The 26,671-nt window shown below is 40.9% G+C and overlaps 1 protein-coding gene across 1 annotated transcript; it reads left to right on the plus strand.

Moving 5' to 3' along the window:
- The first annotated feature begins 7,340 nt into the window (after window positions 1-7,340).
- pmm2 (phosphomannomutase 2) lies at window positions 7,341-25,200 on the plus strand. The gene is made up of 8 exons (XM_060046816.1): window positions 7,341-7,553; window positions 9,276-9,387; window positions 10,444-10,520; window positions 10,633-10,724; window positions 20,532-20,631; window positions 21,037-21,112; window positions 23,394-23,509; window positions 24,757-25,200. Exons 1-8 carry the CDS (start codon window positions 7,479-7,481, stop codon window positions 24,862-24,864), a joined length of 756 nt encoding a protein of 251 aa, XP_059902799.1. The 5' UTR covers window positions 7,341-7,478; the 3' UTR covers window positions 24,865-25,200.
- The last annotated feature ends 1,471 nt before the right edge of the window (window positions 25,201-26,671 follow it).

Here is a 26,671-nt window from a genome sequence, read left to right on the forward strand (position 1 = left end):
TTTCTTCATCATAAACTACAAGTTACGCAAAATGGCATACAAACATCCAGTCCAATATGAAAGAAAAAAGCTAGCTTCATGAAGGAATCGAACCCCTTATCCCCGCGTTAATTAGTTGCTCTCTGACCACTAACCCATCAGGTCTTAGTACATGCGATTCAAGAGTTAACCACTTGACAATCTTTAAACTTCGGTTGCCTAGAAATTGTAAAGACAGTGATGTGTGTACATTGTGAGAGTAAAAAACCTTGCATCACTAGGGAATCGAACCCCCAATCATCAGTTGGTCGTTGGTAACTGTAAACAAAGAGATCGCATTTTGTTTAACTGCTAACTAACAAACGAGTTTATGCGTTCACTGAACAAAGATTATGGAAATAAAAGACCACTTTTCCATCAGAAAAATAATCAGAACCGTTATTACCAACCCATAGACACTAAAGCCAAAACCTTTCTCACATGCACATGCACACCCATCGCGAGTGACGGCTATGCGCACACATGCACACCCATAGCGAGTGACGTAGGACGTAAAGTCCCGCCCAGGTCGAAGTGGCGTCGATTTAGAGAGTCCCCCGCGAGCAAGGTACGTTTTTGTAGGCCTACTGTATATCAGAAATGATCACCCTGTACCACACTGCTGACTTGTTGATGTTTTGTGAGCACTCAGGCATTTCTCTAGGTATCTTAAGTTTCCTACTGGAGTCATCAAAACTTTGAACTTTGTTATTGTAAGAAATATTGTGTTGCAAAAACACTTTGTGCCTTACCCTTACCGTTACCCTAACATTAACTCCAGTAACATTTCTTCATCATAAACTACAAGTTACGCAAAATGGCATACAAACATCCAGTCCAATATGAAAGAAAAAAGCTAGCTTCATTAAGGAATCGAACCCCTTCTCCCCGCGTCAATGAGTTGTTCTCTGACCACTAACCCATCAGGTCTTAGTTCAAGAGTTAACCACTTGACAATCTTCAAACATCGGTTGCCTAGAAATTGTAAAGACAGTGATGTGTGTACATTGTGCGAGTATCCTTCACTCGCGATGTGTGTGCAGTCCAAAATGAAAGAAAAAACCTTGCATCACTAGGGAATCGAACCCCCAATCATCAGTCTTTAAACGTTGGTCGTTGGTAACTGTAAACAAAGAGATCACATTTTGTTTAACTGCTAACTAACAAACGGGTTTATGCGTTCACTGAACAAAGATTATGGAAATAAAAGACCACTTTTCCATCAGAAAAATCATCAGAACCGTTATTACCAACCCATAGACACTATAGCCCTTTCCCATTCCTTTGCTCTAAAGAAAATCTCAGCCCTAGCCCTCGCTGTTGCGCGTGCACGCACCGTGGAGCAATGTCCCAATACCACTTTAAGGTAGCTTTAAGGGGTAAGAGGGAGGGCTAACATCCCCTCAAAATTGAGATTTTCGATGGGCACCCTCAAAGCGATTCAGTTCTGACTTGCTCCCACAATACCTTGCGAGAAAACGGAAAATCAAGAAATATCCCAGACAAGATGGAGGACGAAAAGATGCGACAGGATTGGATATATTTTCTCTGGAAGTATTTTCTCTGTAATTAACTAGTAATTATTTTATTAATTATACTCTGCAGCCCGGCCGTGGGCTTCGAAGCCCGGCCAAGGACTCTCGGAAGATCGCGAAAGTCTGTGGCCGATTTTCGCGGAAGATCGCGGAAGTCCCCGGCCGACTTTCGCAGGCCGCCCGACCCCGGTTCTCGGCCGTGATGCATGCCGCATCACGGGCTCTGCATCCCGGCCGTCGACCGGGCTGCAGACCGGGCTGGATATCATGTCGTATGATATCCAGATCTTCCATGTTCTAGTGACTCCAGGTTAAAAATAAGCTTTACTATACTAATATATTATATTATATTATATTATATTATATTATATTATATTATATTAGATTAGATTAGATTAGGCTTTATTGATCCTTTTGGGATGACTCCCTCAAGGAAATTGATTGTCCAGTAGCTTACAGAAAGAAACACAACACAATATTAAATTAAATTATATACAATATAAGATAAACAATACACTCTAAGATAACTATAAAAAGTAAAATAAAAAGTTAACAGTAAACAATAATTATAATATAAGATAAGATAAACAATAAACTCTTAACTAACTAACTATAAAAAGTAAACAAAAAACAGTAAACAGTAAACAATAAACTCTTAGCTAATATAGAAAGTAATATTAGTAATATTATTAGTTATTAATTATTAATAATCTATAAGTAATATATACCTACTCATATATATATTATATTAGTAATATTCTATAAGTATTATTATACTAAGATATTATATTATATTAGTAATATTACATGGTTAATCAATGTATTTTTTGGCAGTACTATATTGTGTACATAGCTATTATATATTGTACATAACATATGGCCATATCAACCAGTTCTGGCATATAATTCCTAATTCCTTCTTATTCGTTTTCTTTCAGGACTTCGTTGAGTCCACTGCCACCAGCCCCCCCCCACCTCTCCCTCATGCTCCTCCACCCCAGGCACCTCTTCCACCACCCCAGACACCCCTTCCAAGAGGAGAGTGCCAGGGGGCAGGCGAGGCATGAGGAGAGCGAGGCAAAGTTGGCGAAATGGTGGAGAAGATGTGATTCTCCACCATTCTCTCAAAAGCTGAGAGAGAGTGTGTGTGTGTGTGTGTGTGTGTGTGTGTGTGTGTGTGTGTGTGTGTGTGTGTGTGTGTGTGTGTGTGTGTGTGTGTGTGTGTGTGTATTTTTAGGTGTGTGTTTGTGTGTATTTTTAGATGTGTGGTTCAGTGTTTCTTATTTAAATAAAGGGTTTCTTCTAAAGTGTTCTTGTTCTTAACCGATTATTATCTAAGGGGGCACTCACACTAGGCCTTCTGGCCGTGGCCGTGGCTGTTTTAGCACCTATCCGTGCTCAAATCTGCCAGTGTGAGTGTGGCCAGTCTGGCAGGCCGGGCCAATTACAAAATATAAATACCATTTCAGGTTAAACATCTTTACAATGGGTCTTGCTCGTTGCCCGAGACAATGGCAGCCAGTCTGTCTCTTGTAACATTACCAGGGGTCTGGTTATCTGCTAGGGGGCACGGGGAGGCCATGATGACGTCACAGGGTAGGGTTGTCCCATTTGGTAGGGGACCGTTATGGGGTAGCAATGAGGGGTAGCAATGAGATTGAGCAATGAGGGTTAGGGTTGAGATGTAGGGTTGAGACAGAGCAAAGGAATGGGAAAGGGCCAAAGCCAAAACCTTTCTCACATGCACACCCATCGCGAGTGACTGCTACGCGCGCACATGCACACCCATAGCGAGTGACGTAGGACGTAAAGTCCCGCCCAGGTCGAAGTGGCGTCGATTTAGAGAGTCCCACGTTTTATTACTCTGTTTTCTGGGAATAATTGACGCAAGCAGAAACCAGAAAACAAGCCGTTTTTTCGTTTATTCGTTTTGACAAGAAAACGAAAATCAAGATTTCAGTTCGTTTATTCGTTTCTACGTTTTGTCAAAAAAACGAAAATCAATATTTCAGTTCGTTTATTCGTTTTTTGGTTCTTACTGAGCGAAACGAATTTACCATCTGGTTTCCGCCGGTGGGCGGGTCCTCTTATTGGCTAGCGTGCTTCATTGACCTGTGCTCTTCATAATAAAAGTTCTTCCGTTTGATAATGTCGACAAAAATATTACTTTATTATAGACACTAGCAGACACAGAGGACCACACCACCCACAGTCAAGACTGACACGGCTTCAAATAACAATAATAGCGTTCATAATCATTTGACAATGAGAACTTATGAAGTTATGATGACTTCAGTGCAGTTGATGTTTATCCACAGTTAATACATGCAGAATAGACCTGAGGGCTTTGCTACGACATCATTGTCCGGCTCTGAACTATGCGCTCTGTACGCGTTCACATCAAAGGAGCTGCGATCGCGGGCTGCTGATTTCCTCACAGCCTGAGAGCTATGAGGAATACAAGTGATTACAACACATTTCTGACAGCTGCACATTGCGCAGGGCTCTCCGTGAGACGCACGCAATTCAACCCATGGACACGCTCACACGCCACACAACTTGCGCCGCTATTTGACAGTGGAAGGGTAGGAATCAAATGCGTCCGGGATTTTAATAAAGCCTCAATACATGTTCACATTTAATTTGCGTTGCGTTCCTCTGGGTCTGTCACAAACTTGGGCTACGCCCTCCCCTACTCAGTTCTGTTCGCTTTGCATTGGTGGAAGTGAGTAGGGGGAGTGGTTAAGTAAAGCCTTCAGATTGGACGGTTTGACTTTAGAGTTACCGTCATGTTTTGTATTATATTTTTTTACCATTATTGTTTTATAGGGACAAACATTAACACATTTCTCCTGCAGGGGATTGATAAAGTTCTATCTATGTAACAGAAGGGAACCCTTACTCATACTCCATCAAATATTCATACTCATACTTTGCACACTTTACCACAGCATTGGCCTACTGAATGCCACAGATATATTTTTAAGCATTGGCTGAATGCCGCGTAAATATAATATATGTTTTGCACGTTTGCAACGTTTAAAAGTTCAGGGAAAGTATATGCCTCTACTGGTGTTGCTTAGACCAATATCCTTTTGAGGCAGTGTTGTTTCTGATAATTAGTGTTAAGGGCCAATAAGGCCTACTATCATACATTAGTCACCATGTCTGTGAATAAATTTGTATGCAGTTACATATTAATATATCCCCCCCCGACAAAATCTCACTCTGAACTCAGTTCAAAAATGGAGAGCCCTGCATTGCGCATCTGTTGACCTTTATCCATTTACAGTAAACAGATATTTTTTTCTTGCTGGAAGATATTTTATATTGTTTTCATATTATTATTTACTGACAGTGATTACAGAATGCGAGTGTGTGTTATATTGAAAGCGAGGCTGGGTGTGCCTATAGGCTACAGTGAGCTTTTTAAGGTGCTGTACAAGCAAATCATATGTACAGTGACAAAGAGTGTACAGTAACCTACTTCATTCAATATTGAATAGGCTACTGTAGCCTACACTATGTACAGATGGTTTTGCTCTTTGCTCATGGCAGTTGTGGCAGTCATTTTAACATGTCAGCAGGCAAGCTTCACTCATTCAAGGACGTATAATGCTTTGTCCTATAGCCTACTTGGAACGCGTTTTGAAATGGATCTATAGTAGCCTATAGAAATTTGCCAGCTGGAATACAAAGCAAACTCCTTCAAATGCACATTCATGGAAGTCTTGTATTGTCATCCCCAAATAATGCTGCAATGTAATAATATACATCTTTAAATGCACAATAATGAATCATTACCTTTATTATGACTTATCCAAGATTTTTATTGGCTCCCAGAAGGCAGGTCTGTTAGTGACTCCCATTATCTCTAAAAACAGACTGGGAAGTAGAGCATTCAGTTACTGGGCTCCTTTACTGTGGAACCAGCTCTCCCCATGGGTCAGAGAGGCAGACCCCCCCCCCCCCTCACCTTTCGCACCTTGTAGTTTGGCCTTGGCGTCTCGCAGTCTCTCTGTGTTTCCATATATTCTCCACAGCTCCACCCCCAGTCTGAACCAACTGCAATTTTTCCCCTTGGTTTTCCTGGGAGTTTTTAATCAGTCGATGTGAGGGTTTAAGGGAAGAGGATGTTGTTATGATGCTCATGCTATGTAAAGCCCTTTGAGACAAACTGTTTGTAAAAACGGGCTATAAAAATAAAATTGCCTTGCCTTGCCTATAACCCGCTTGGACTGTAATTCATATTCATGCTACTAGTTTGATCATTGACTGACTACATGAATAGAGATTCTTATAGAGGTCTTATAGTCAAACGGTATAGGGTATCTACACATTTTTATGTGTTTAGGCCAGTTATGAGATCTAGTTAACATCATTAAAAGTCATTTCCAAACACATTAAAGAAAAGAAAAAAACAAAAGCAAAGAGATTTTGCAGCAGTAGCACACTTTTACTTAAACAGAGTGGGATAGGAATCAGGTTAACAAAACATCTAAGAACATCTAAGCTGTCACATTACAGCTTAGATGTTACACATTACCAACGCAACATTGAAACATCATAAAACATCACAAAAAAAACAGCTGGAATGCAAAGAGTTTGCTTTGTATTCCAGTTGGCCTGTTATGAGCAAATTTCTATACGCTACTATAGATCCATTCCAAAACATGTTCCAAGTAGGCTATATGACAACACATAATGCATCCTGGAATGAGTGAAGCTTGCCTGCTGACACGTTAAAATGACTGTCACAACTGCCATGAGCAAAACCATTTGTACATATAGTGTAGGCTACAGTAGCCTATTCGATATTGAATGAAGTAGGTTACTTTACACTCCCTGTCACTGTACAGAGTAGACAATATGATTTGCTTGTACAGCACCTTAAAAAACTCACAGTAGCCTATATTCATAGGCACACTCAGCCTCGCTTTCAATATAACACACACTCGCATTCTGGAAACACCATCAGTAAATAATAATATGAAAACAATATAAAATATCTTTCAACAAGAAAAAATAATTTGTTTACTTTAAATGGATAAAGGTCAGCAAATGCGCAATTTTCAGCTGTCAGAAATGTGTTGTGATCACTTGTATTCCTCATAGCTCTCAGGCTGTGAGGAAATCAGCAGCCAGCGATCGCAGGTCTGCTCTGCATGTATTAACTGTAACTGTAGCTAAACATCAACTGCACTGAAGTCATCATAACTTCATAAGTTCTCATTTTCAAATGATTATGAATACTATTATTGTTATTTGAAGCCGTGTCAGTCTTGACTGTGGGTGGTGTGGTCCTCTGTGTCTGCTAGTGTCTATAATACAGTAATATTTTTGTCGACATTATCAAACGGAAGAACTTTTATTATGAAGAGCACAGGGCAATGAAGCACGCTAGCCAATAAGAGGACCCGCCCACCGGCGGAAACCAGATATTGAGTGGTAAACTCGTTTTGGTAAGAAGAACCAAAAAACGAATTGAAATTTAGATTTTCGTTTTTTTGGACAAAACGAAAAAACGAAAAAACGGCTTGTTTTTGGTTTCTGCTTGTGTCAATTATTCCCAGAAAACAGAGTAATAAAACGTACCTTGCTCCTCCGCTCCCCTGCAAATGTATCTAGGCTATTTTTGTTTTTCTGTTTCGGGTTTAAAAAACCAACAAACAAAACACAAACACAAAAGAAAATCATTATGCTTGCTTCATAACGTAAGGGGACCAGAGACCCGCGCATGCGTCCCACCTCTCTGACACCCACACACGCTTGAGTCTTCCGTGAGCATCGACCAATCACAGATTGATGACGCTTCACATGTCTGTTTATATTTCCTGACTGTTCGAGTTACAGCGACTCAGACCACAGACCGAATCGTTTGTGATCAGTTCTGAATGTGTTGATAGACCAGGAGCCAGACCCACGATGGCTGAGACTCCTTTGGACCCGAAGGTACTCTGCCTCTTCGATGTGGACGGGACCCTGACGGCCGCCAGACAGGTAGGAGGCCCGAGGAGAAAACAGGGCAATTCATTGTGACTGGTTTTTACTACCAAACTCAAAAACTACAAATGGGTCAAACATTGTTCATAGCTTTAATTAAACAACTAACTGTATTCTAATTTCTGACTTGTGTCTAATGACCTCGACCCAAACGTCCAGGCTACCTACATACATCCTTGAGCAAGATACCTAATACATGTATGTATCACAAGTCATTTTGGATAAATGAATAATGGGACATTGAGACAGTGGAGCTGACAAGTGGAACAGCGTTTACAATGTAATTGTCAGATGACCTGGTCAGAGAACATGTATAACTCTTCCTCTTAGGATCCACTGATATATCCATGGAGCATTCATTAGTAGGATGAGGCCTTTTGTTGCAGAGAAGCTGTCTGCAAACTAACAATGAAACCACGACACCATATGAAGAGATGTATGCATGCACCATAGACTTCTATAAATTAGGAGACTGTCGAAGGTCCTGAGCCCACAGTTAGTGAGCGTTACAGATTCACTCGCAAAAGCCAATGAAATAAAATTATATTTTAAAGCTGGCTCAAGTAAAACTGGAAGTGGAAAATGTACAAGAAATGTAAAAATAAATGCATGAGTCAATAACTATTATTTTCCTTACACCTCAATTTATGTAACTAATGTCATCAAAAATGAATAGCTAGTTGCATATAGCAAAAAGAAAAATCAAATACTTACCATTATCATCTTATCATTATCCTCATGCCACTATTAGACTTCTACAGTTAACATTTGATTGACTATATTTTACATTTTAACAACATTTGATTGACTATATTTTACATTTTAACAACTATTAGCATATTACATTAAATAAATATTTTGGCCACAAACTAAGATATTTTTATTTGACCAATCATAACACTTCTCATTATTATCATTGCCCTGTATACATTCTTAGTAATACAAATAGGAATAAATATGAACATACAGTCAGGTCCGACAGTCGATTTGGGCACACCTAATGTTTTTGCTATCTCTCTGATGGGTTTGTTTCCTCATTATCCTGATGGGATAATGAGGGAATAACAAACACCAAGCCATGGAACAGCTGAGCAGCCAATTGTCCCATTACTTTTGGTCCCTTAAAAAGTGGGAGGCACATAACTGTTTTAATTCCTACAACGTTCACCTGATTTGGATGTAAATACCCTCAAATTAAAGCTGAAAGTCTGCATTTAAAGCACATCTTGTTCGTTTCATTTCAAATCCATTGTGGTGGGGTATAGAGCCAGATTAGAATTGTGTTGATGTCCCAATATTTATGGACCTGACTGTATCTTCAGCCAAATCACAAATGTACTTTACAGAGGCCCATATAAAGCCCACACAGGAAATACTTGTATGGCCTGTTAAACAACTCCAGCGCTTGCAGCAAAGTGTGAATCTTTGATTCAGTCGCCATCAGTTATAGTAGCAGTTATCAGTCAGAATAATAAGGGGAACAAATTATATAATTAACATTTGGCTAAACTAAAACAGAACGGATTGTTCTATTTTTGAACATATGTTATAATAATACAAATGATAGTATGTAGTTAATATGTTGAAGTTCAGTTGAACTCATTGTTTATTGTAACAACTACATGTATTTTCTTTTCTTTTGATTGAAATATATGGCAAGATGTTTCATGTTGTCCTGTTATTTCCTGGGCGTAAATGTCCCTGCTGTTGTGTTCTCAGCATGTTACCTCAGACATGGAGCAGTTCCTCCAGAAGTTGAGAGCGAGGATTCGAGTCGGAGTAGTGGGCGGCTCCGACCTCAACAAGATCAAAGAACAACTTGGAGAAGACGGTGAGACGGACTATAAAGCGCCTGAGTTAATTCGTTGTTCACTATTGGTGGAAAATAACTGCATTATGCGAGTCTCACCGTGAGTTTGAATTATTATTGTAAAGTTGTGATGTGATATGCTTTTTGTAAAATTGTAAAATTTGCTTTGTAAGACCATCACCCACATTGGCTAGGCCAGAAGGCTACCTGATTCTCTTCAATTTAATGACTGTTTGTCGGAGGATATACATTGTAATAGCTGTCTATTAAAGGGAAAAATAATAATAATTGGGACCCCCCAAAAACATAAACATATGTTAGCATATTCTGTTAAAAAGGTTTAACACCTTTCATCCAACGGTACTGTCACAACCGACGGCACTCAATATTTTCCTTTCACCCTTTCCTACTTTGCTTCTGAACAGCGTCTGTGTGAAAGCTGTGAATATTTGTGGTTAATTAAAAAAGGTAAATCAGTTCTATGTTTTTATTCAACATTTTGATCGAGTAATATAGAACGTTTTTTGGCCCATGTTAAGTCAAAGTTGGCAAACTTAAAAAGAATCAGCAGTATTATAAGAAATCTAAATGAGTAGTCTGATTATTCAGCAGATTTACTTGAATTTGCCTAGCCTAATGTCATGGCACCCTAACTTTACTATGTCACCAGAGGGCGCTGTTTCGCTGTGTCCGTTTATTAAAGCTGATTGAAATACAGCGTCTACCACCCCACACCACGCACCATTTCCTGTTCGCAGCATAGCATCACATGATTAAAAACCAGCGGTACAACTGCAGTCATTAATGTTATTTATTTTATGAAATAATTTCAATGTAAAAGTAAAAACATTGGACTATTTTAACACAAAAAGTTTGCTAATATATTTAAAAGAAAACATTCAAAATGTATTTCACATATTTCATGCCTGTGCATGCTCTCTGTCTCTCTCTGTCCTGTCTGTCCTGTCTGTCCTGTTTGTCCGGTCTGTCGCTCTCTCTCCTTCCTTATATTCTGTGGGTTTAATTGGATGCAAGCAAAACATGCTAATATTTTGACATTTTTTGGTGCATGTGTAGTGATCCAGAGAGTAGACTATCTGTTTGCTGAGAATGGTCTGGTGGCCTATAAAGATGGACAATTACTCTCAATTCAGGTAAGAAATCAAAATACCTTGTAGACAGTCATTTTGTTTGTGAATTAAATGTACCACTAATGCCACATAATGTTCTATAAAATCCATTGACAACTTCACTTCATTACTACAGTCTATCCAGGCCCACATGGGAGAAGAGCTACTACAAGAGTTCATCAACTTCTGTCTCAATTACCTGGCTACAATTAAACTGCCTAAGAAGAGGTATATACCATTTTCATCAACATTAGATCATAATATGAATGGGGTTTAAAACCCCATGGTTTGGTATAATTGGGCTACTCTTACGACCCTTAAGGCTGTCTAGATTAACAGAACCAAGTACAATGTTGTGGTGAGTCATGGCAGTTTAATTTGGTGCACAGTGACTATTTATAGACAAAGGGCAGGGGGGCGTGGTGGATGGAAAGAACTGAAGGTGACATATTATGAAAAAAAAAAAATCCTGGGATTTGGGTTGTTGTTTTGTGTCTCTGGTGCTCCCACACGCATGCAAACTTGGAAAAAAGTCTGTACATGATTTTTTTGAGTGAGATATGCATTTCTGAAAGTACAGATTTCTGAAGCCTACAGTTACCAACCGAGCGAGTCAGTTTCAGCGCCCCCTCCTACGTAGGAAGGGGGTACACTTGATTATTACCTCCACTTCCCCACTCCCCTCCAATCAGAGCATAGCTAAGATTTTGTGGTCCAGTGGACCATAGACATCTGACGCCCCGTGCCCACTACCTCCGTCCGTTGACTGATCCCCATTGACTTTGAATGGGGACGGACGCGCAATGCATTGTAGATCCGTCCGTTCCGTTGGAGCCTTCAGCGCCGTCAGAAAGTTGAAAAGTGTTCAACTTTTTCGGCAGCGACGGATCCGTCATCCAATCAGATCACGTATGCAAATTTAAGCACTGTGACGCGACTCGGGCTCTGACGATACTGGAAAGCGGGAAAGCGGGTCATCTTGCATTGCAACAAGCAGGAAGAAGCGGGAAGAACCCGGTGAAGCGATTTGATTGGCTGACGGATGCCTCTGCAAAGACTACTCCCCCATCAGTCAGCCACGCCTTCCCACGTCCGTTGACTGACGGAGGTAGTGGGCACGGGGCCTGACACCCCGTGCCCACTACCTCCGTCCGTTGACTGATCCCCATTGACTTTGAATGGGGACGGAACGCGCAATGCATTGTGGATCCATCCGTTCCGTTGGAGCCTTCGGCTCAGTCAAGAAGTTGAAAAATCTTCAACTTTTTCGGCAGCGACGGATCCGTCATCCAATCAGATCACGTATGCAAATTTAAGCACTGTGATGCGACTCGGGCTCTGACGATACTGGAAAGCGGGAAAGCGGGTCATCTTGCATCGCAACAAGCAGGAAGTAGCAGGAAGAACCCGGCGAAGCGATTTGATTGGCTGACGGATGCCTCTGCAAAGACTACTCCCCCATCAGTCAGCCACGCCTTCCCACGTCCGTTGACTGACGGAGGTAGTGGGCATGTAGGGTTATATGATAGACGGAGCATCGAATGCTACCGCCTACTGGCGCTGACGAGACGCGGGGCCGCCATCTTGGAGTGGTCATCCGCTCCACTCAGTGTAATCCGTTTGGCTGGAGCAATTAACTGTCAGCGCATTTAATGAATCATACCTCACTGAATACCACAGATTTTCATGCGGTTTTTTGTCATACGTGTAGCTATGATAAAGGCCACATGGTTTGGCGTGTTTTATTATTCAATACCAATTATACCAATAGTACGGTAATGTTAAATCTTGCTTGTGAAAAGTAATCCCCCGATTCCTATTGTGGATGGTCCGCCGATTTGAGCAGGAATACGCTGAACAACAGCCCGGCATCCTGTTTCTGCTGCTGTTGCTGCTCCCGGTTGACCACTTCAAGATGGCGGCCGTATTTCTCGCGTCCCAGCAGCCAATGCTCCGTCTATGCTAGATGTCTATGCAGTGGACGAGCAGCTCCAGCGGGGGGAACTCGACGGCAGCTCTGCAGCTCAGCTCCGGGAGTACAATCTCTTTCTCTGCCGGACTGCCGCCGAGCTCCCCCCGGAGCTGCCGGACTGCGGCGGCAGTCCAGAGGAGGAGACATGAGGCGAAAGGGATTGTACTCCCGGGGCTGAGCTTCCGCACTGCCGCCGAGCGATCCCCGCCGTCGAAGCCGTCCGGCCGGCAGTCCAGCAGCTCCGGGGGTGTACTCTGGGAGCTGAAGCTGAAGCCGCCGAAGCTTTCCAGCGCAGGGAGCTCGGCGGCAGTCTGGCAGCTCAGCCCCCTGAGCTGCCAGATTGCCGTGGTTCATGAACTTCAGAGAGTCGTGGCCAAAGTTCCTTTTCCCCCCCAATTCTTCCAACCATGGCCGAGATATCCCCCACTACGAGTCTTAACTTGTGGAAGTACCAGAGACGTCAGACGCGGTCTTTATGATTCATAATATCATCGAAGCACACATAGCTTTTGGCCGTGATATTAAATATAATATTATATACAGTAAATATACCATACATAATATTATTATTATCTTATATTATATAGATATAGTGCTCCAGGGCCCCGTTTCCCGAAAGCATCGATAGCCTAAGTGGTTCGTGAAGTGCGTCGTACGAGCATTGTACAGTTTTCACACCGGCTGCATCCGAATACTCATACTTGCATACTATATAGTATGCATTTTGTAGTACGCAAAAAATATAGTGCGTCCGAATACTCGGTATGCATTCTGTAGTACGGAAGACGTTTCCGAATGCGTACTACGATAGACGGAGCATCGAATGCTACCGCCTACCGCCTACTGGCGCTGACGAGACGCAGGGCCGCCATCTTGGAGTGGTCATCCGCTCCACTCAGTGTAATCCGTTTGGCTGGAGCAATGAACTGTCAGCGCATTTAATTAATCATACCTCACTGAATACCACTGATTTTCATGCGGTTTTTTGTCATACGTGTAGCTATGATAAAGGCCACATGGTTTGGCGTGTTTTATTATTCAATACTAATTATACCAATAGTACGGTACTGTTAAATCTTGCTTGTGAAAAGTAATCCCCCGATTCCTATTATGGATTGTCTGCCGATTTGAGCAGGAATACGCTGAACAACAGCCCGGCATCCTGTTTCTGCTGCTGTTGCTGCTCCCGGTTGACCACTCCAAGATGGCGGCCGTATTTCTCGCGTCCCAGCAGCCAATGCTCCGTCTATCTATAAGATATGCGTACTACCGCCAAAGTAAACCACGGACTTCACTACGCTATCCTACAATGCAACAGGAGTCTAGTAACGAACGAAGAAGAGATGGCTGACTCGTCACCACCAGAAAGACGTCGTAGAAAGAGACAGCGGCGAAAAAAAGAGACATTAAAAAGAGTAAAATAGTAAGTAATTAAGTAAAAAGAGACATTTTTAATTTAATAGCAACGATGACAAGACGGAAAACTGGTAACTTATCAAGGTAATTTTGCCGGCATCTGAGGGGAGATACGTCATCTCCAAACTTCCGGTGGAGTTTCGGCGATGTTCGGAGGCGTTCTACGCATAGCTGTAGACCGTACTACACAGTCAAGTGTAGTACGGTCAAGTAGTAGACACTGGACAGAAATAGTATGTACTAAGTATTCGGATGCAGCCACCGTTTCCCGAAAGCATCGTTGGCAGGGACGTCGTTAGGCTTATTTTGCAAAAAATAAATATATTTATTTTTTTGTCAAGGAAATCGTAACATGCCTACACTTAAACTAATAAGCCAGAGTATGAGTTTAAATAAATACTAATACAATTAGAAGTTGTCTTTTGGATTAAAATAGTTTCCGAGAGCGCTGGCGGGAGGGGCTAGGGGTGAGGGGTCATTTAACGTTACATTTTCTGAAGGGTCGGCGTCAGGCAGAGTAAGAGAAAACAGGCCCTGATAGATGCTCCGCTGTACTCTACTGTAATATGAATTAAAGAACCACTTTAAAGATGTGATGAAAATTTTTCACATGCATTTCGGGCACTGCTAGGGGCTAAGCCCCCCCAGCATCTAAATCCTAGTGACGTCCCTGATCGTTGGTAAAGAACGTCGTGAAAACACTCGTAGCTGGATACCCCTGGAGGACTCCAGGGGTACTCGTAGGTTGCTAAGCGGTTCGTTAAGGCCTCCACACACCGGCGCCGCACTCATTTTACGCGCGTCAAAAGCACGCCCCTAGCACCAACAGGAGGCGGCGCGACGGCCGCACTGCAGTATAAAATCAGGAAGTCACCTGTCAATCAACCGCAGCAAAGAGACGAAACGCAATGGGTGAGTAGCCTATTGTAGCCTAGTTTATTTATTTTCCATCTTTTTGGCTGAATAATTTGAAAAATGTATCATCTGCGAAGTGAAAGTATGTTTTCAAGCATCAGATCAACTTAGTTTGTAGGGCACTTTATCGTTTTATTTACTGTCATTTCTTATTTATTTTATATTTTGCCATTATTCATCTACTGCATCAACAATCTCAATAACTGCAGGACCTTCTATTAAGCCTTTTTAGTATATAGTGCAGTCACCTTTTAAGGCCAATTGTTATTGTGTGTATTTATTGTATTGAGCTCCTGGATGGCTTTATTGATCCCCATTGGGACCAATCCAGTATCTATCTATCTATCCATCTATATAGCCTTAACATAGCCACACATTTACATGTGCAGCCAGTAGTTATCCATTTTAATTGAGCAAGCTCTTTTACATTTTATTGAGTTTTTTTTATTTCAACAGAATAAATAACTGTTGCCAGACAGAGGGGGGCTGCCCTTCTTCTCCTGCGCTGTAGGCGGGCAAGGAGAAGACGAAGGGTTTGGGTGCACCCTATCAATGAACCGAGACAAGAACAGGGGGTATGCCACAATCTGGTCCAGGAGCTCCGTGCAGATCCTGAGGGGCACGCCAATATTTCAATTCGCCACTAAGTGTGCAATGGCAGAACCATATGGTGCAGCCTATATGATGACCTATAATCTAGTTATTATCCCTGTCTGGTATACTCTTTTGCATATATATATATATATACTTTTTTTTTTTTATCCCTCGGCATAAATACAGTGATGTTATTGCTGTGCTGGATTCAGTAGCCAGTGTATTTTATTTGAGTGCTCGAGACACTTAATGTTATTTTTCCTTAAAACCAGAGAGACAGTTAATACATGATCTGATACCAGAGAGACAGTTAATACATGACAATGCATTTTTGAGCTTTGCCTGTGTTTTCTTTTACTTATCTATTTTATTGTATGAGAATGTTTCTATGTGAAGCACTTTGAGTCTGCTTCATGTATTAAAAGTGCTATATGAATGAAGTTGCCTTGCCTTAAATAAAAAAATATATATTACAAGTAATCTGGTTTCTACCTACATGGTGTGATTATATGTGACTTGATTTCGTCTATTTCCCATTATGGTTAATGGTTTGGGTACTTAGTCAACCATTGTTGATTTCTCACCTGAAGATCCAATCTCCAGAGCTATGGCTCGCCAGGCAATGACCTTTTTGGAGTTGTCTTTGTAATGACGGGAACTTTGGTCATACAATTCGACATATTTTTCCACCTCGACGACCAGTCTCTCATCGTCCATTGTCGTAATTGTTTCTCACAAACGAAAGAGGGCGACATCCAGTGGTGAGGGGTAGATATGGAGGTGCCTACGGGACCCGGGATGTACAATCCAGCTTTTACAAAGCGCTTTTTCAGGGGCGGCGACGCTCGGGAATAGAACATTGGCTCGAAGAGTAGTTGGGCGGCGCGGCGCGGAACGCTGCCGCGCGGCTAGTCGGCGCCGGTGTGGGCTAGTACACCCGGAATAATGGGGGCGGAGTTTTTGACACGCCGCTGCGGCGCCGGTGTGTGGAGGCCTACTATAGCCTCAGTGGCGTTGTCACGTTAAAATTGTACCGGGGGCGAAAATTGTACCGGCCTACGTCATCGTTTGTTTACATCCTGACAACCTGCCCTGCAACAGACGACGCGATGCAGAAAACATGTTTCCAAACGACGAAATAACATAATACAGATAGCGGATCGCTATCTGTATTATGATAGATAGCGATAACACTTGTTTTTACTTTATATTTGTATTGTATTTAATTGTTTAATCGAAACAATAAAAAAATTTGCCCGCGAAACGGCCGATCGCGTCAAATGACAAATGTTTTGCCTGCGAAACAACGGATCGCTAGATAACACTTGTTTTTACTTTATATTTGTATTGAATTGTTTAATCGAATTTAGCTAGTAAACTGAGTGTTTTAAGCAGGTTTCATAGTCTAGAATGTTCAAGAACCTTCCTACGTGATCATTTGACGCGATCGCCCGTCTTGCGGGCAAATTTTTTTATTGTTTCGATTAAACAATTAAATACAATACAAATATAAAGTAAAAACAAGTGTTATCGCTATCTATCATAATACAGATAGCGATCCGCTATCTGTATTATGTTATTTCGTCGTTTGGAAACATGTTTTCTGCATCGCGTCGTCTGTTGCCGGGCAGGTTGTCAGGATGTAAACAAACGATGACGTAGGCCGGTACAATTTTCGCCCCCGGTACAATTTTAACGTGACAGCGTCACCAGCGGAAATTCCATGTATTGGTTGCGTTTTATTAAAGGTAGTGGCTATTCGTACGGCGACCGTAAGAATAGCAATTAGGCTATTCGTACGGCGCGCCGTAAAAATACTGCATTAGTCTATTTTCACGGCAGGTTATGGTTAGGGTTAGGGTGAAGGTTAAGGTTAGGGTTATTACTATAATTACGGTCGGCCCGGTTAGGGTTAGGGTTAGCGCCGAGCAGACTGATAGGTCAAGTGCGGTCACGTGACAAGCTTGGTCGCCGTACGAATAGCCACTGCCTTTATTAAAACACATCCAGTACCACGAAATGTCCAGCCGGCGCAATTTCGCAAATACCCCCAAAACAGTGGTTACCGCCGATATATTAGCCTACTCATGTCCTACTGTTAAATTTAAATAATAAAGACAGAGACATGTTAGAAGTCAACAACAACATAATTTATTGCAGCAATTTTAAATTTAAATAAAAAATGTGCAGCCGAAATGTACGGATCAAACGCCACGTCACAGGGCAACCCTCTCACAAGGCATATAATAAAATCAAATGATTCCATTGCTCCTGTGTTGGAGGCTGTCTCCCCATTCTGAAAGGTGTTTTGCAATTTATTTGTTACCATTCGTAGTGTTGATCAGCAGAGAAATAGTTAGCCAAAGACGCTGGCGTTATTGTGAAGGGCCCATGCAAGTGAACGGAGCATTCCACGGCATTGAGAAGAGCCGTGTCATAATAGCCCATATTTACGTCCTATATTTCCCCCCCTCCCCGTCAACAACTCGGCACAAGTCTGGTACGGTCTTCCATCCCGTCAACAACTGAGCGCTAGGCCGGCACGGTCTTCTACCCCCCTACCCCGTCCACAACTTTAAGAGACCCCCACAGAGATGGAATCATAACTCGAACCCTGAATATGGGCAGGATCTAGACCAAGCTCTCCTAATTGGGTCAGCAATAGCCGTGTGTCAATGCCCAGCCTCTGCGTTTGAATGATAATGAATTAATGGAATGTTGCATTTTTTATGTTTTCTACAAAGATTCTACAATTACGATTAGGGCATTTAGCAGACGTTTTTATCAAAAGCGACTTACAGCAGTTAATACACCCATTGACACACCGACGGCAGAGTCAACCATGCAAGGCGACAGCCAGCTTGTCAGGAGCAGTTAGGGTTAAGTGTCTTGCTCAGGGACACATCAACACTCAGCTAGGAGGAGCTGGGGATCGAACTAGCAACCTTTGTACTCCCGGAGCTGAGCTGCGAAAAGTATGTTTCAGAAATCAGCCCATTAAGATAAATGTAGTTGTCACCCAAGCTATTTTAGATTTTTGTAATATGGAATTATTTCAGGGGGGAAAATGCAGTGAAAAAATGTACGCACACACAGTACGTTCAGGATTAGGACTGATATAGCATATGTCGGCCTAGGCCTAATAAATTGTGTTTTCATATCTTTAGCATTCATATTATTGCAGTCTATTCGTTTAGATATTTTAACCCTTTTAAACCCATTTTCATGCGACATTCCTGCGTCTCCCCCTCCTACAGAGCCCATTTCTGCACCGTGTCAGTAGACGGTTGCAATCCTACGAACGTCAGTAGTGCAGGGCACGCGCGTTCATGTTAAGAGGAGTTTCGGGAAACGCTCCAAAGAAAATTACGATGGTTCGCAAGATCCATCGTGAGAATGATCGTACGAGCGTGGATCCATCGTTATCGGGAAACGAGGCCCAGGAGTCCGTAAATGGCAACAATCCCTTCTCCTCCATGCTGTGGTTCTGTCTGACTGCTCATTGGTCAATGGACAGCAGCCCATTTGCATTAAAGCTACAGACTCCAGAAACAGCGCATTTTGACTGGACTGAAACAGATTTTTTTCCTAAAAGCTATTTCCAGCAAACAGCTTCAAAAACACGTTTTCTGGAACTCAAATACTATGTTTACTTGTTGGGAAAACACCATAATATGTCTCATTTTAATATAACACAATAGGTTTTCCTAAAAGTAGAGGTAACTAGGAATTAATAAAAACAAACCTTCCTACCCTCTTTAACAAAAATACAGGGTTGGCACACACCACTAACCTAATGTCTTTAACAGAGAAACCTATGTGTCCTCTGCACATGTAAAGGCCGGGCCCCAAAACATAAAGGAAATCCAAACATTTGTATCTGCGTAAGTTAGTCTCCCTCACTTGGGCCTATCATGTGGGTGGCATCCGGAAATATCCTGCCTCTCCTGGATTCTGTTGCGGTATTTAAAGGGACACACACAGTATAGATTACAAGTGCAGGCATAAATCAATGCACGTAACCGCTACACTGCATTAGTGTCCTGGAATAGAGTAATTACAAAGGTTAGTAAGCAATGTACCAAGTAACAGCATGTACTTTATATGTAATAACACTTTATATGTAATAACGCCATGGCACAGCATGTAACTACAGTATGGTAAGGTTAGTGGTTAAGGTTGGCAATATCTAAACTGAACATACTTAACATCCCACATAGAGCTGTAGCCACGTTTAGTCATGAGATTTGAAATACATACAATTTAAACACTATGTTGGCTATATATACTTTTATTCTTGCATCAATTTTCAATAGCAGAGTAGTAACAAGCATGCACATCAGGTTCAAAGTTAGCCTCACATGGTGTTGCCTGGTGGCGTTTGAAGATGCTCTATGATGCTATATATTTTCATACTTTATGAGTTATCTATTATTAATAATTGTGTGAGCAAATCGTGACTAATTGATAGAAATTTTTAAATTGTGAATTTGATTTAAATATTTTCATAATGAGTGAGAGCATAAGACGGAGGCTCGTCGCTTAAATTGGAAAAGAACGTTGAGAAGAAGGAGAGAAGAGAATTTGAGGCTATGCGTGGAGCAGTGTTGCTTAGTGGTCTTAACAGGCCTGCCTTGTGATAAGGGCACCCTTTTATATGATTTTAGCAAATAAGTCATAAATGTATCAAATATTTCTGATGACACAATTATATTCAAAACTGCATATGATTTTATATGCTGTTGATTTAAATGGGCTATTGAAGGAGGAAATTCAGGTGATCCTATCGTCTTGTAGAGTGTATGTCATACCCAAACATATGTCGCAACTAAATAGAAAGCACTTCATGATGGCCAACTAGAGCTAGGATCTCTAAAGAATCATTTAACACGACAACGTCTTAATGCAATGTTTTCCTAAATTCTTGCTGAAGGGTCGTGACTTTACCTCAAAAAAATAAGCATTTAGATGCCAGTGATGAATGCAAAAAATGTTAACCTCTTTCAATGCTGTTTGGTTAGTTGATGTATTAAATTAAATGGGTCATGTTGTGAGAAAGGACCATTCTGAAAGGAAATTTTTTTTGGGGGGAGGCGATTTTGTATTGATGTTGATGTACATTTTCTTGTTTTTTGTAGGGGGACGTTTATTGAATTCAGAAATGGCATGCTGAACATCTCACCTGTCGGACGAAGTTGCTCACAAGAGGAGAGAATTGAGTTTTACGAGTTAGACAAGGTAACACTCACTCACTTGCTTACTTTAAGGCTTCGGGACACTAGGATTGGGGACTTTCTAAATGGGATTTCTAAAAACTACTTATCACAATGATTTATACAATTGTTGTATTAATAACAATAATATTGTATTTTTCAAGAACAGTAAAGGATGGTATAGCTAATCGACCTGTAAGGAGGCAACTGTCTCGCTGCGTTTCTCATTTAGATCAATGAATAAGAAACCTTCAGTTGAGTTATGCTAATTCGTGTCACACAGTTGCACAATTTTAAAATGGACAGAAAATGGTTCGAGTTCATTTATTATCAAGGTCTCCCACCTTCTAACTGGGACGGGCTCAATCTGATACATTTTGATGTTAATTGTCATTTTTGATTCCAATATCGTAACCTCCTTTTTTCCCAGAAAGAGCAAATCAGGGAGAAGTTTGTGTCTGTGCTGAAGGAAGAGTTCAAAGGCAGAGGATTGGCCTTTTCTATTGGTGAGTCATGTTCACACTAATGTACAGATACATGGCTGCTGCTGCTGCTGCATTCGCCTGTCACCACAACTACTTTGTTGGAAGATATATTGTCCCAGAAATTATTGTGATAAACAATATTGTAATTTTAAGACACTTTTATGCCACTGATTTAATGAGAATATAATGGCATAATAATGCAAGTATACCTAAAGAGCCAGTGATCCCAAAACCATTTTTTTGCTCTCAAACGTGGTAATGTCTTATATTATCATCAAACTAGTAATCTATGCCATTTTATCACTATTACAAAAATAACAATGTGATAAAAAAAAAAATAGGTTGTGTAGTAGAATCTATAAACGAATGATCTATCACTTCAACTAGCTCAACGCATGAGGAATCGGAGAGTCCGGATCAAGTATTGATGGAGAATTTATTATAACCCGCAAACGAGAAACAACACAGCCGAGTGAGGTTTGCAAAGACACTCCAGAATGATTCTCGTCCTGCTCCTTATATACCCAATCATTACATAATACAAAGTTTGACTTTACATAAAATATTGATTTACATAACATGTATTTTTAGGTCATACTGTATCTTTGAACGTATATTAACCTCTATGCAAACAGATAGATGATGTACAGATAGATAGATAGATAGATAGATAGATAGATAGATAGATAGATAGATAGATAGATGGATAAATACTTTAATAATCCCAGAGGGAAATTATTTATTTAGGTCATACTGTATCTTTCAACATATATTAACCTCTATGCAAACAGATAGATGATGTACAGATAGATAGATAGATAAATAAATACTTTAATAATCCCAGAGGGAAATTATTTATTTACAGGTGTGCATATCAGCATATTCTTATGTTAATTTCTTCCATAGTTGTATCCTTTATTTTTCCATCCTCCCCAAAAGCATTGTGAATGATCCCCTTGCTGGTGGCGTTTTTTTCGTGACGTCTCAGACATCACAAAAATAATGTCACCTGATCGGACCTTGAAGGTCATTCAGCAATTTTTCTATACAGAGAAGGCTAATCCTGCAGAAAGCATGATTTTAGTGTTGATAGTTTAGTACTAGGTGGGACTCTATAATATTCCTTTGACATCGCATTGCAGCATTTATTTTTATTTGGAGAAAAGCATACAAGTGCCCCTGTCAGAAGGGGTGATTGATCTATGATGTAATCAGTGGGGTGTAGGAGGAATCAGCTGAGACGTATAATTGTAATTGTGTATCTCGCCTTGTCAAACCTTGATATACAAATATTTGTCAAAGGAATACATGAAAGATACTGATTGCATATTTACAATAGTCTTGATCTAAAATACATTCCGAATATCAGTCGTTAAATTCTACGCCTCTGTCCGTATCCTCTGCCCCATGGGCAGAGGCTCAAAGAGGTATGGTTGTGGACCTAATCTATCCTATGTTTCAGGGACGGATAAAGGAGATTGTGGGGGAGAGAAATCCTCCACCTTGAAAGACCCTAGGACCATGGGATAACAACCCTCACTCGGACACGGTCATTAATTAAACCGCTGCTTAGCCGGAGATTTACTTTCCACACACACCGTTGTGTTATACTAAAGGGGCCTGGGAAGCCTAACCCTCTCTCGGACGCGAACATCAATCTATGGCTTCCCCGAACGAGCTCCACAGATCCGAACATCCACACACACAGTGGTTTTATACTATAGGTGTCTAAGAAGCTAAACTTTATCTCAGACGCTGCAGTCCACCGCTGTCCACACACACCGCGCCACCGCGTGCCCCTTGGACGTGAGTTAGAAGGGCCTCAGAAGAAAAGGTGGTCGTTGCGAAAAGACTGCGTTTGGAGCAAAGGGAAATGTTCACATCGTGTTTTCGAGAGATTGGTAAAAACATAAGATTTTTTTAAGCTGCCAGACCATATTTTAAGCTACGAGATAGTCAAAATGTTGCGGACTGCAACTCTTATTCTTGAAAGTTTCAAATATGAGCCATGGGTTAAGGTACTTTATACCGCCATGCAAGTGCAGCTGGTCAGAAAAATAACAATTACTAAGCACTGTTTGAACCGCGTTAAGGGATTTTTCTGCCTTCACCTTAAGCCTTGCCCACAAAATAACAGCATTGTTTACGTTCAGAAAAGGTCTATATGCAAGGATAAATTATCTGCATTATGCACAGCAGATGGGGTTATTTACAAATTACACATTTCAATCTCTTACGCTCTACTTTTGGTTCCTTTCTGTGTGATTTTATTAAACTAAATAACCTCTCCCTCTCTCTCCAGGTGGTCAGATTAGTTTTGATGTGTTTCCCGAAGGCTGGGATAAAAGATATTGTCTGGACATCGTGGAGAAGGACAGCTATAATACTATTCACTTTTTTGGAGACAAGACTAAACCTGTAAGCATGATTCAAATAATCTAACAATTTTTTTCCATACAGAACGTACAATTCTGATTCATGTGTTGGGGCTCATTCAGACCAATGAGGCATTGCGGGGGAAACGCCAGTTCAACCATTCATTTTAATGGCGGTTGTGTGTTTAAGCTGCGGTGTTGGGGACTGCATGAGGTTGCGGGAAAAAAATGCAGCGGCCTACGGCCTATAGTTGAAAAAGAATCAACGTTTGGAGAAACGCAACCTGACGTGACGATGGCCAATCAAGTAGGCTGGAGATCAAGATAGAAGAGAGATTTATCGTTGTTGTATGGTTTTACCGAGTGCTGTACAACCCTGCAATTAGGGAGTGGTTTAAGTTCACAACATGACGTCACATAAACAGGCTGTGACGTGACCGCCGTTTGCACGAATTGCTGCAACGCCTGATTGGTCTGAAACTGCCCTTATGATAATCAAATTTGCAAAACAGTGCACTCTCAATATGGTTCTCCATATTTCTGTAAAATTTGCCCCTGAGCTGTAACAAAAAAGTTAAGTAAAATTATTATGAATGTTTAGAGAACATTCTTGCCTGTATGCATTAAAGTTTACCTAAACTGCCACTTTAAGACCTAAGATGTTACCAGATAACTTTACTAACAACGTTTTACAGAAGTATTAACACCTATTGATATATGCTGCGTCAACCATTTCTTGACCGTCCTAAGCCTGAAATGGATCATGGGATATCCCTATTCGCAAGTTCACCCAAGTTACTAATCGATGCATACTTGGCACTGAGGGCATGGCAAGAACACGAGGACATTTCAGTGGTCTTTGCTTGATGCAAACTTGAGTTGGAACAGTACTAGGGCTCTTTAAAGGGAAACTGGTGATTGGTCAGTGAACACTTCAGCTCCCTCTCTCCTCCACTGATTCATCATAATTCTCCCTTACAAACATTGCCAAATCACCCTAGGAATAACCTCCCTACTGGAGAACTCATGCAATTGCATCTTTAAATAATAAAGGGTTTAGTAGCCCTATATTCCATATGGTTACATCCCACAAGACATGTACTTCTTGTTTTGGATGAAGACATTAAATATCTGACAAGAACAAAACACTCCACAATCTACAAACAATATGTATTGCTATACACTTTGCAAACAACAGTGAATAATGGGTGTCTCAAATGGGCCTGTCAAGCGACTGGTTCTGCTCATGTTTAATCTGCATAACCTGTTTGTTTTTGGTTTATGGTTCAGGGTGGCAATGACTACGAGATCTACTCAGACCAGCGTACAATCGGACATGAAGTGTCTTGCCCAGAGGAAACGAAACAACTCTGCCAACAATTGTTTTTAGTAGAATGAGGAATGACAAATAATCACTCTAGCATGACACAGCTAGCTGTTAGCAATATCAATTACCTTTCAAATATTTAGTGTAGGATAATCAACATTTAATTTAAATCCAATTGTATGATTCTATATGCTAAAAGGTGTGGGTACGATTAAGAATTAAGCGTTATACTATATATTATTAAAATGTAAACTCTTGCAAGCCCAACATCTGACTGCATTTGTTTTACAAGAAAGCCCGCTCAATAAGTAATTAAAATGTACTCCTGATCAGAATATTTGACTTAAAGATGATAAAAAGATAATATTTTGTGTCCTAAAGATTAAATATGGAGGTCTATACCGGTCTATGTTGCTGTCCTTCATTTTGAGTTCAATACTGTATTGGTACCAAGTGCAAGTGTCTGCACTTTAATGCATTTTAAGTAAATGTCTCTTTGTGTACGCATGCCAGATATTTTGAAGTATCAAATTACTGTAAAGCTGTTAAAGACAACATTTTTGCATCTGCCCATTATTATTATGCAAAGTTTATTGAAAGTTTCTAGTTCTTCCTAGCACAACCAATTGTTCAAATACATTATTCAACTGTTAATGCATGATTCTACTGAATTGGTACAAATTGCTAGCCTAGCCTTATATTGCCAGACCAATTAGACATTATTCTTGAACATCTCAGTTCATTTTTTATCGAATTCAAAGGGGCATCATCAACTACCGCAGTCAAAAAGGCCTTAGGACGCAATTGGATATACCTACAACATTCAGATCAACACAATGTTTGACACATCTTGGTTGTTGAAAATGCCTCAATGGCACGCCAGGGGCTCCACTGTAAGGTCATCGTATCAAACCCGCACCATGTTACGTAGATGCAGTTGTGATAGGTCTGATCGGAAGCGGGGCCATCTGCATATGCCAGCCCAGAGCAAATATAACTTGGCAAGTAAGACGAATCTACGACCATACACAAATTTGCTCGTAAATTTGCTGGGCTCCCAGGATTGCACACAAAAAGGGTTCATATTTGAGATGGTATCAAGTGGAAACACTGAGCCTGTTTTAGGCCACAGCCCCTGCATTGTTGACCCAGAAGTGATGCTTAATTAATTCTCAAAATCTTGGAGAAAGTCAACATTTTCTACAACTTTTAAATAATTTGTATATTTTGTTATCGTTTTTCTTTTCCCCTGCTGGAATTGGGTAAATACAAAGGGTGGCCAGGCTACTTGAAATTTGATGGGCAGTTGGCTCTAAAAAATGACATGTATCGTTGACCATATTCAGGGTATTGGCGTCACTTGCACTCGCAATTAGCGTCACAGTCGTTAATACTGGCCCAGCAGAAACCACAAGCTGGCCCTCACAAACATGACAGTACATGGCCTGAAAAAAACGCCTCATGTCAGAAAGGTAAATCATGGTTGCTCTGTGGTAATCGTTGGCCTTTCGTGGGTGTGGTCAACGTTTCCATGGTAACAGCGAGCTCCACCAATCAGATGTTGTGTTACACTTTAGGATTGTGGGTAGTGTAGTGCTTTTAAATTACACTGTGAATAAAACATGTTTTTCTGATAACTTAATTTAAAATTTTAACTTTTACAGGAGCATATTCCATTGTTTCACAATGACTTGCCTGGTGGTAAGCATACCATGGATGGTTACGACATAATGGCGTATAATCAAAACCTCTATGCAGAATATTAATGGGATTTTCACTTTTTGTTGCGTTAACACATCCAAATATTATGTTCTACACACACATTTGGTTGTGTTAACGCGACATTTCTAAGCCGTTACCTGTGCGTATGTCGTTCCA

The sequence above is a fragment of the Gadus macrocephalus genome, chromosome 3, assembly GCF_031168955.1.
Source record: "Gadus macrocephalus chromosome 3, ASM3116895v1".
In the NCBI taxonomy this organism is placed as follows: Eukaryota; Metazoa; Chordata; class Actinopteri; order Gadiformes; family Gadidae; genus Gadus; species Gadus macrocephalus.

Bases quoted from the DNA above. Each gene is read 5' to 3' on its own strand.
- pmm2 (XM_060046816.1), top strand. From the start codon at position 7,479: ATGGCTGAGACTCCTTTGGACCCGAAGGTACTCTGCCTCTTCGATGTG. The intron at 7,554-9,275 runs GTAGGAGGCCCG...TTGTGTTCTCAG, and splicing joins CCCTGACGGCCGCCAGACAG to CATGTTACCTCAGACATGGA. The intron at 9,388-10,443 runs GTGAGACGGACT...GTGCATGTGTAG, and splicing joins AGAACAACTTGGAGAAGACG to TGATCCAGAGAGTAGACTAT.